Raw genomic sequence first — 10,639 nt, forward strand, 5'->3', positions numbered from 1 at the left:
TTTTGTTTACGTTTTAAATGTTCAAATTTCAATACTTATCTATTTCCATTGATTAAGTATACTTGAAAATTAAAATCTAAAAACAAAATCAAATAGCCGATTCTAATTAAACACGTATTTAAACCATTATTGCAGCTTAAATTGTCTAACTTACATCTCAGCAGGTACGCTTTATTGACGTTATATACCGTTGAGAAAAAAAATTCATTGACTAACAAGATGAGGTATGTGTTAATTATGACTAGGTACTAGGTATTTGTAAAAAAAAAAAACTATTTAGGTAATTATTTATTAACCTATTGTTTTAATGTAATTTTAGTCATCCTGAGTAACTAATCAAAATGTATGCTAAGTAAATGATGTTCTCACATATGTGCTTTACAAAAATAGTCATAACAGACGTGCATAAAAAAATACTCGAGACTTAGCGTAGTTAAATGGATTACGAGTTCAAAATTAAGACTGGCAATGAAAGAGCCAAGGTAGAAGAACTTTTTGATTATGAAGGTTGTAAAGTGGGAAGAGGTACCTATGGACATGTGTATAAAGCACGGAGAAAAGACGGGTAATTTATGTAATTTAATTAATTTAAAAAAAGATTTAGCCAAATGCTAACTCATTAAATATATACTCTACTCCATCTACACTAAAATAATGATTAAAGTATTAAATTGCTTGGTAAAGTGATTTTTTTTTAAACTTGTTTTTATTATTATGACTTGTCTTACTTGTTAACTTAACATATTATAGGTATTAATAATTACTTACTCATTCTATACTATTATTTGTATATATTTCTATTTATTTATTTTTTAATAAACAATAGAACAATTATTATGTACATTGTAAAATTTTAAAAACACATACCAAATGTGATCAGTATTACTAGCATTTAGTTTTAAAATATCTAAACAAAATTCATATTTTTTTTTTGTTATAATTTTAACCAGTGGTTAATATTTTAATTATATCAGTAAAATAGGTATAAAGGCCATTAGTCTTATGTGACTTTTAAAGAATTTGGTTTGGGGACTATTTATTATTAATTATAGACTGATAGACATTATAACACAATGATTGATTTCTTTTGATAAGCAAACAGTATACAATTTACTTGCCTATCTTATTTTCAAAAGTTAGTTAAAAATTACTAAAAATAAATATTAGGAAATAATTACAACTCTGTTTTTTGACTAGATTTATAATCAAAAGCTTTGTCTACGCCTGTCCCAAAATTTTCGATGGCATTCAGTAAATCTGAAAGTACACACAGAAAAATATGTAGGCGACAAATGTTTACACCAATGTTGCTTAAGCGTGGACATGCTTTAGGTTGAACATACTAGTTTTAAAAACAATAAAATCAATTTTTTTTTTGCAATTTTATGTAGATACTAGTTATATTTATTTTAATCAATAGAACTTTTCTGGTTGTTCCTTAAACATTATCTATTGACTTGTAATAAGTTAATTAAAATTTAATAAGTCATTAAAATTTTCTGAGTAACTGAGCATTAAACATAATTATTAATTAAATAATTGATTATGATATATTACAGAGACAATAGCAAGGATTTTGCTTTAAAGCAAATTGAAGGCACTGGATTGTCAATGTCAGCATGCCGTGAAATTGCTGTAAGTTAAATGTAGTGGATGAACTATTTTTTCTTAATTTTATTAAGTTATTGTTATATTTTAGTTGTTAAGAGAACTGAAACATCCAAATGTAATAAATTTAATACGTGTATTTTTGTCACACAATGATAGAAAAGTATGGTTACTATTTGATTATGCAGAACATGATCTTTGGGTAAGTAAACATATAAATTTAATACTATTTATTATTTTATGATAATTAATCAGTATTTTCTTCTTTAGCATATAATAAAATTTCATCGAGCTGCTAAAGCAAATAAGAAACCTGTTATGGTTCCTAAAGGAATGGTCAAATCACTGTTGTTTCAAATACTTGATGGGATACATTATTTGCATTCTAATTGGGTTTTACACAGAGATTTGGTAACTTTATTTTTTTTTGTTTTTATTTATACGTATATAAATATATAATAAATAATTAATTATATATAAAAATTTTTATTTTAAGTTAAAATTTATATATTTTCAATTAAACAAATTTGCAGAAACCAGCAAATATATTAGTTATGGGAGAAGGTCCAGAAAGAGGACGAGTTAAAATAGCTGATATGGGATTTGCTCGATTATTTAATGCCCCATTAAAACCACTGGCTGATCTCGATCCTGTTGTAGTTACATTTTGGTATCGTGCTCCAGAACTTTTATTAGGAGCAAGACATTACACTAAGGCTATTGGTAATCAAACATTATTTTAAAAATTGTTCTTTTTATTATAAAAAATAGCTATTTAACTAGGTATGTATTGTAAATAATTAAACAGAGTAGTTTAATAATGATTTTTGTAAAATAGATATATGGGCTATCGGTTGTATATTTGCTGAATTATTAACATCAGAACCGATTTTTCATTGCCGCCAAGAAGATATTAAAACAAGTAATCCATACCATCACGATCAACTAGATAGGTATTGACTATAAAAAAAAAAAATTTAATATATCATTTTTTAGAACATTATTTATGGCTAATGTGGTTCTTAATTTTTAGAATTTTTAATGTAATGGGTTTTCCTCAAGAAAAAGACTGGGAAGACATAAAAAAAATGCCAGAACACACAACTTTAATGAAAGACTTCAAACGTTCAAAGTATGTTAAAGGACTAATTTTATTTTAAATATTGAGAAATAATTTATATTGTAAAAATTTCTACTTTTGTTTTTAGCTATTCAAATTGTTCTTTGATCAAGTATATGGATCGGCATAAAATAAAACCAGAGAGTAAAGCATTTCATTTGGTATGAATCAAACATCACCGTCTTATTCAGCTTTAACAGACATAAAACCCCATCACTGCTCCACACCTCTCTATTACTCACTACTTCCTCCAAGTATCTTTTCTTCGGCCTGCCCAGAGTTGCTTTATTTTCTGGTTTCCATTTCAGTATGTCTTTTGTTATGTTACTCAATCTCTATATGTGTTCTAGCTAGTTCATTCTTCTTCTTTTAAATGACTGGATTATGTCTTCTTTTCTGAAGAGTTTTTTATTTAGTCATTCGTTCTTATTTTCTCCTGTTTGATCCAAGTACCGATACGTCATCTGCTAGTTATTATTATTGTACATGGCTATTATTGATCAGTATTAGGTTTTAAATGCTAGTTCAGTTGCCTGCCCTAAGAGAGACCACCCATGACTTGTAGCCGAGTCTCGAATCGAGGGTGAGCACTAACACACTGCCACATTTGGCCACTCGTCCTCCACATCTGCTAGTAGTGCTTGTTCTTACACATTGAAGCTAACAACATTTGCTGTCTCTTGAACCTTTCTGACAATTTCCTCCAGTGTCTCGAATTCTTATAAATATTGACTTCCAACTAAACTTATGAATGGAGCAGAGTAGTACATTGTTCTGCTCTAGTAGCCAAATCTTCTTGATGAATTTCCACATATCATTAACAATAGAATCTTCTTAAATAATTAGGCTCCTATCAAATTCTCGCGTGGAGCTTTATTAATCTTTAACATTTCTACAGCTACTAATCTCTTCAATTTCTGACGTGTATAAATTTTATTCCATTGATGAATACATAGCAATTAACATTCTCCTGCTCTCGATTCTCAAACAGTTTTTGGAATACTCAATTGAACTCTTTTACATAATCTGTTCTTCAGTTATCAATCTGTTATTCTCATTTCTTATTATTATTGTTTTTGGTTTATACGATTTTCTAATTTTATTAGCTTTTCTGAAAAACTTTCTAGATTTTTATAAGACTCCTCCTTGTTTTCCATCTTTGTGTTTACCATTTCTTTTTTTCATTATATTACTCTTTTTATTTATCTTTGTTTTTAGGTTATCTCCTTAACCACTGCTTAGTTTTTTGCCATTCACCTCTAAGGGGCCATAATATAATTGTATTTAACACAACTATTGAGATATGATAATAGTTTATAATTTTTTAATGTCAACTTTTAGCTGCAAAAATTACTATTAATGGACCCAAACAAAAGAATTACTTCTGAGCAAGCAAAACAAGACTCATATTTTCAAGAAGATCCTACACCGACTTCTGAGTACTAATTTTTTTTCTTTTAAATTATATTTTTTACCATATTTATTTAATTTATAATTTAAAATGAACTTAACAGTGTTTTTGCTGGCTGTCCGATTCCGTATCCCAAAAGAGAATTTTTGACTGATGATGATCAAGATGATAAAGATAAACGCCAGCAAGCTACGAATGTATGTTTTGCATTATTACTTTATCAGTATCTATTTAAATTTCACACGGTAGTTTACTTTGTTTGCATGATTTTAAAGAACTCGAGTAACTAATTGTATTACACTTATGTGATTTAATTCAATTTTTTATTTTTTTAGAAAACTTATAATCATTTGTTTAACACAGCTAGACATTAATGTTTATACAGTCCTAACTATTAAATCTTTTAAACATGAAAATACTTGCAGACAATTATGTAAACATGAATGTATTAATGATGGGATAATCCACAATATATTTTCCATATATATAATTTAAAGCTAGTAATACAGCAGTAAAATTAATTATGTTATTGATTACATTTTAATACTTAGGACTGTTAATAGATTATTACGGAAATTGATTGCAGCTTTAGAAACATTTCAAGTATCTATCAAATTTGTACTTCTTGGTGCTCTAAAAATGTAAAATGTTTTAAATGCTTAATGACTTTTTAATTGCTTTACAGGTTAAATTTTTTTCAAATACAAGCTATTTAAATTTTATATTCAAAATATCATATTAACTTGCATGCTATTTTTTAAAAAATGTATGATAAAAATATTATTTTACTAGATATTTGCATATGATCGTGGACGGTACTTAGTCGATAGTTCTAACACTCGCACTTATATTAAGAACGATAATATCACACCTAGATTTGACAATATTGCCCAGGAACGTCGTAATAGCTTAATCGACAACGCTTATGTTAATAGTTTGCACAATTGGCATGGCTTTAATCCTACTGCGCTGGAGGTAACACATATTTAGATCTTAGAAAATTTAAAAAAAAAGAAATATAACAGATATTTTTTTCTAACTTTAATTCTTTTAAATTTAAAATAATTTCATGTTAACCTCTTAAAAGCTTTTCTTTCTTGTTTTCTTTTTGTTATTAAAACAGTATATATATATATTTATATATATATATATATATATATATATATATATATATATATATATATATATATATGTTTATATATATATAAAAGTAGTACTGCAATATAAAAATTAAAAACTTAAAAGTTATCAATTTTTTTCATGGATAAAAATATTCTAGAGGAAGATTGATTCACATGAAAATGTTCACCTTAAAAAAAAAAACAAATTATAACCTCAAGGTTGATTTGAAAAAAATAATATTGACGGAGATACAGGCTTAAAAAAATGTATTTTCTTCTTCATAGTTTTTTTTTGTTATGATGATAACATCCATGTGAATCACTTTTTCTGTAGAGTTTTTTGTTCTTGAAAAAACAAAAACAACTTGAGTGTTTACACAAATGCAATACTAGTGGCCTAGAAAACTTCTTTTAAAAATCTTTATAAATTTACAGTTCTAATATGATAATAATTTATGTAAGTATCATATTTGTGAATAATTTACAATAATATACAATATTTTATTAAACGTTTATATTAATTATTTACATTTTTACAGTATGCTAAAATAAATCAAACTTCAAGTATCTAGAACTATTGTATAATTTACATCAGTTTTATAACTTTTATTATTAGTTATATGTATTATAAATTATTAAGTACTAAAAAAAAAAAATACACAGTTATTCTTATTAATCAAAATTACATTAGCTTAAGAATTTTTTATAACAATGTTACATTTTTTTTTAGCCATGTGTTTATTTTAGGTGAGTGAGAAATTTGGACATGAAATTTCTACTTGGCTTACTTATATAGGATGTTGTGCTTCAAGCCCAATTTCTCACTTTGCTAGTCACATTTGGAATTCCTCAAAGATTTACGTTTTATAGTATTTCCTAGGAAAATTCAGATTTTTAACTTCCAACTGTTTTTTTTTGTAAATAATTTAGTAGTCAGTAAAATAAATAATAATGTTTTTGTTTAATAAACATTTTACGTTACTTTATTAAAATGATAATTTTAATGAAAATGTTGACTAGCTATGAGTTGTTTGAGGTTTTTAGCGTTTAAGTGTACAAGGAGGAAGGGTTATTTTTTTTACCTGTTTACTATTGCTTTACTGCAATAGTGCAGATTAATATAGTAATTTATACTCCTGTATAAATGAAACTCCAAAAGAATAATAAATGCTTTTAAATAATTTCATTGATATGTAATAGTTTAAGTATAAATATTTTTTTTTTGTCTTAAATGTTTTATTTTTATAGTGGTATATTTCCTATTACTATAAAGTATTAATGTTTTTTTTTCATTTTTAGGGTGCTCATTCTGATCAAGCGGGAAGTCATCATAGTCATCAACAACAACAACATGCTGCAAACCAAAAACGAATGCGAATGAATGGACTTGGTGGTCATCCTAGTGTTAATCCTGGAACAGTAATGCCGAGTACAGTTCAACAACAACAACAGCAACAACAACAAGTACAACAACAGCAACAACAAGTACAGCAACAACAACAGCAGCAGCAGCAACAACAACAACAACATCAACAACAACAGCAACAACAACAATTACAGCAACAACAACCACATCAACAAGACTTTCATCATGTACCGCAACACCAACAGCAAATGATGTATTCACAACAAGGAAATCCGAATGGCCCAGGACCAAGCTATTCACAGCGATTCTAAATCTTTTGTAATGATAGACTAAATTTTCAAGTAATCTTTTAATGACTGAAGGATTCTACTATCCGTGAAGATTTAGATTGTGATCTATACATATTTACTATACTTGTACTATAAATGAAGAATTAATAATCTATATTCATTGTTGTTAATTATTTGTGTCATGATATCTTTTACATTCCTTAGACACATTTATACCAAAATATAATCATTATTCGTTATAATCCTGAACCCAAATTTAATGCATTAAGGTATAATTTTTAACTATTAACTCCTTTGCCATGAAGCAAAAGTAAGAGGGGAAGGACCATTTGAAATGCCGGGCATTCATTATACAGTTATTAAATTTAGGAGATAGGAAAAAGGAAATTTTGGAGGAGAAGAATGAATTACATATTTAGAAAAATTTACCCATGCTAGATAATCAGCCACCTTATTAACCGAATGACCCAAAACCCAAGATATTGAATTCGTTTATTTTGAATGGAAAGTCTATACATCGGAGATTGACTAAAGAATAGAGAAGAGACGTACGATTTAAAATGGTTGGATGTGAGTGCTAGAAGAAATATTCAGAATCGGAAACATTATAATAGACGAAAACGTGTTATATTATTGTATAACATTCAGCAGTAAAAAAACGTAAGTATGGTATTTGTCTTAAGTATAGGGGTAAAAATGAAAAATCAGATGAATCGATGAAACTGAACCGCCTGGTAAATTTTTAAGGATTTGGAATAGTTATTCAAAAGTAGCTTTTGACCAGACATTATTTCCATTATCTAGGTAAGTATATCATTCTGCTGTCCATAGATAAATCTAACAATTTAAACACGTTAGTTAAACGGTTGATATTTTTCATTTTAATATACTCTTCAAAATTATTTTCTGCTTGAATACTTTTAACAATCAGTTTTCATTAAATATAATCAAGATTTTATATTGTAGAACTTAAAAATGTATAAATGTAGATACACTACAAATATTCGATTGAAAATAATATTGTAATACGAAAGTCTGAATGTAGGGAATATCGAAGAATTTATATGTATGTATTCTATTTGTAAATCGAGTTTGAAAATTATGTATAATATATTTTGGTAAAATTTCGCCTTTTAATTCCTTCAAGTACCAATCCATTTCTGTATATACTACGCATAGCGCAACTATACACATAGCAAAAAAAAAATAAATGAATATGTTGTAACACTATAATTTAGTTTGCTTTGCTTTGCTTCAATGCTGAAAATGACTTCTATGCATAACTTGTCGTAAAACTTTTGACTTACTCGCCAAAGGTTATTATGTATAAATGTAAGAACGTGTACAGTATACCTTTATTAGTGTGGTACCTATACATGCATGTTTGTGCACCAACGGAGGTATTAGTTTGACCACCGCTACTGCTCTTCACGTCGTAATGCGTCTCCGTCGATGAAACTCCGCCCTCCGCGTCCGACAGACGCCTCGGGGTCGTCTGGTCTCTCTAAATGAATGCCTGGCTGAAAAAGGGGGTCACACCAGCCACAAACGTCCTTGAGCCAATTGATCGAATCCCTTTTTTTCCTTACCTAAGCGACAACTTTTTTTCTCTTTTTTTCCTTTTTTTCACCTCATATACACACATAAACATAAACATTCGTACATGTTAACAAGCAAAAAAAAAATATATATATATAAATTTATAAAAGACATATTGTGGTTTTACACCTTTTATACGTAATGTTGATTGATCAAATAACTCTCTCTCTCTCTCTCGTTCTCTATCACTCTTTTTATTTCTATCGTTCACAATACGGCTTTGTATTATACATATATATAGGTACGTATTTTAATGGAAACCCGTGTCTAATAATAGTAATGAAAAAGGCCTCTCCTATATTGCCCATGACCCATAGTTATAACGCCTCTCTCTCTTTATATATATCATCAATATAAAACATTGGTGTTGCATTCAAACAAATTCCGCCTTAAGAGGGCGTCACACCACTTTTTTTCGGCGCGTAAAACATGTCTCAGGATATGCAATTTTCTGGGAAACCGAGTGGGTTTAGCGTATACTTGCTAATGAACAAAATTAAAGATTACAAGTTTATCTACATATTAACATAGGTTTTTTTCGATTATGTTACTAGGAACCGAGTTATAGATCTTTGAAGTTTTCATTTTTCAATAGCGTATATCTTCGTTTTAAAACATTTTAATCGAAAAAAACCTTTGTTAATATGTAGATAAACTCTTCATCTTTAATTTTGTTAATAGGCAAGTATGCGTTAAAACCCTCAGTTTCTCAGAAAATTGCATATCCTGAGACATGTTTTAGTAGTTATTAGTGCCAGTTTGTGGCGATCCTAGCGGCGACTTTAAAACACATGCGGTGTGACGCGGCGGCGGCAGTGGTGGTGGGGGCAGCTCCTAGCGGGTTGCAATTCACGTGAACACGAAGGCGGCGGCCGCCGACCACGACCAAAACCGGTTTTAGGCGGCAAGTAATAATATAATTTTTCCTATTGTATATTTCTTCTTATCTACAATAGTTTTATTTTTATTTTATTGCATTTATCGATATCCGATATTATTTCTGTTATAATATTCCAACTGTTCCAGCTATTCGGTATACCCGAACTCTGCCCTAGGATTGCCTATTTCCGTTACTTATTTACTAACGATTATACATCAGCTATTTAGTCTTGTGTAGAATAATATTATAAAGTTAAAAGGTTACTTCGAAACAAAGCATATAATATATATATATATATACAGGATGATCCACTCTTTAATAGGAAATTAAAATTATTTTTTTCATATTGTTTTAATACAATGTGATCTCAATTTTTCAGAATTTTTTTGGTTTTTAACCCCCTCCCAATTTAGTTTTTTTGATAGCAACTTTTGAAACTTAAATGGTAACGTATAAAATTTATTAACTTTTTAAATTGAGAATAATGTACTAAAAATGTTGATTGGTCGATAACTAGTTTCGGATAACTATTTTTGAAGTTATTGAAGTTTCGAGTTTTAAAGTTAGGATGGGAGAGGAAGTGCAGTTGGGAAATGCGCGCAGATAAAAATAATACTTACACTCCACTTTTCCTCCTGCCCTAAACTTGAAACTTCAAAAATAGTCATCCGAAACTGGTTATCGACCAGTCAACATTTTTAATACGTTATTCTCAATTTAAAAAGTTAATAAAATATATACGTTACCGTTTAAGTTTCAAAAGTCGCTATCAAAAAAACTACATTGGAAGAGGGGTAAAAACAAAAACAATTGTGAAAAATTGAGATCACATTGTATGAAAAAAATATTTTAATTTCTTATTAAACCCTATGAGATATTGAGTGGTTTACGATAAGTGGATCACCCTGTATGTATATACGTATATATGACCTTTAATATAAGTATTCATTGGGGTGGCAACATTTCTTAAACCTATAACAATAGACGGTAGACCATAACATTAAGACTTAAACGATATTCTATGTCTTGAGGAGTGTTCATTGTACAACTCTTTCAACGTGACGGACAAGTAAGAAAGAAAGCAACGCAGTGGCATCGCGACTCCAGCTGTTGGTACCATCAAGCCACGGGTTACTACGTTCACTGTTGTCCGTCCTGTATACATATTGTAGTAGCGAAATTTTCGACGTAATAATTGATCCGCTGTATTAATCTATTACCATTTCTAAAACATTGAACTGAAC

General features: G+C 28.7%; 1 protein-coding gene across 3 annotated transcripts; it reads left to right on the plus strand.

Annotated features, from left to right (window-relative positions):
* Positions 1-23: 23 nt before the first annotated feature.
* LOC126846337 (cyclin-dependent kinase 8) lies at positions 24-7,072 on the plus strand. Of its 3 annotated transcripts, none has more exons than XM_050585656.1 (13): positions 24-164; positions 320-565; positions 1,560-1,635; positions 1,700-1,810; positions 1,879-2,019; positions 2,142-2,331; positions 2,447-2,561; positions 2,642-2,740; positions 2,817-2,889; positions 4,070-4,167; positions 4,243-4,336; positions 4,932-5,114; positions 6,560-7,072. In XM_050585656.1, exons 2-13 carry the CDS (start codon positions 438-440, stop codon positions 6,935-6,937), a joined length of 1,686 nt encoding a protein of 561 aa, XP_050441613.1. In that variant the 5' UTR covers positions 24-164; positions 320-437; the 3' UTR covers positions 6,938-7,072. The 3 variants fall into 3 exon arrangements, with proteins under 3 accessions (XP_050441613.1, XP_050441611.1, XP_050441614.1); XM_050585654.1 differs by having other exon boundaries at positions 26-224; XM_050585657.1 differs by lacking the exon at positions 4,932-5,114 and having other exon boundaries at positions 27-224.
* The last annotated feature ends 3,567 nt before the right edge of the window (positions 7,073-10,639 follow it).

This window comes from Adelges cooleyi, unplaced genomic scaffold (assembly GCF_023614345.1).
Source record: "Adelges cooleyi isolate 19-005CV unplaced genomic scaffold, UGA_ACOO_1.1 ACOO_flye_CR_arks_rails_tigmint_CR_PRNA_9, whole genome shotgun sequence".
Classification (NCBI taxonomy): Eukaryota; Metazoa; Arthropoda; class Insecta; order Hemiptera; family Adelgidae; genus Adelges; species Adelges cooleyi.

Excerpts from the sequence above, each read along its gene's own strand:
- LOC126846337 (XM_050585656.1), top strand. The coding sequence starts at position 438 with ATGGATTACGAGTTCAAAATTAAGACTGGCAATGAAAGAGCCAAGGTA. Across the intron at positions 566-1,559 it reads AAAGCACGGAGAAAAGACGG|AGACAATAGCAAGGATTTTG; the intron begins GTAATTTATGTA and ends GATATATTACAG. Across the intron at positions 1,636-1,699 it reads CAGCATGCCGTGAAATTGCT|TTGTTAAGAGAACTGAAACA; the intron begins GTAAGTTAAATG and ends GTTATATTTTAG.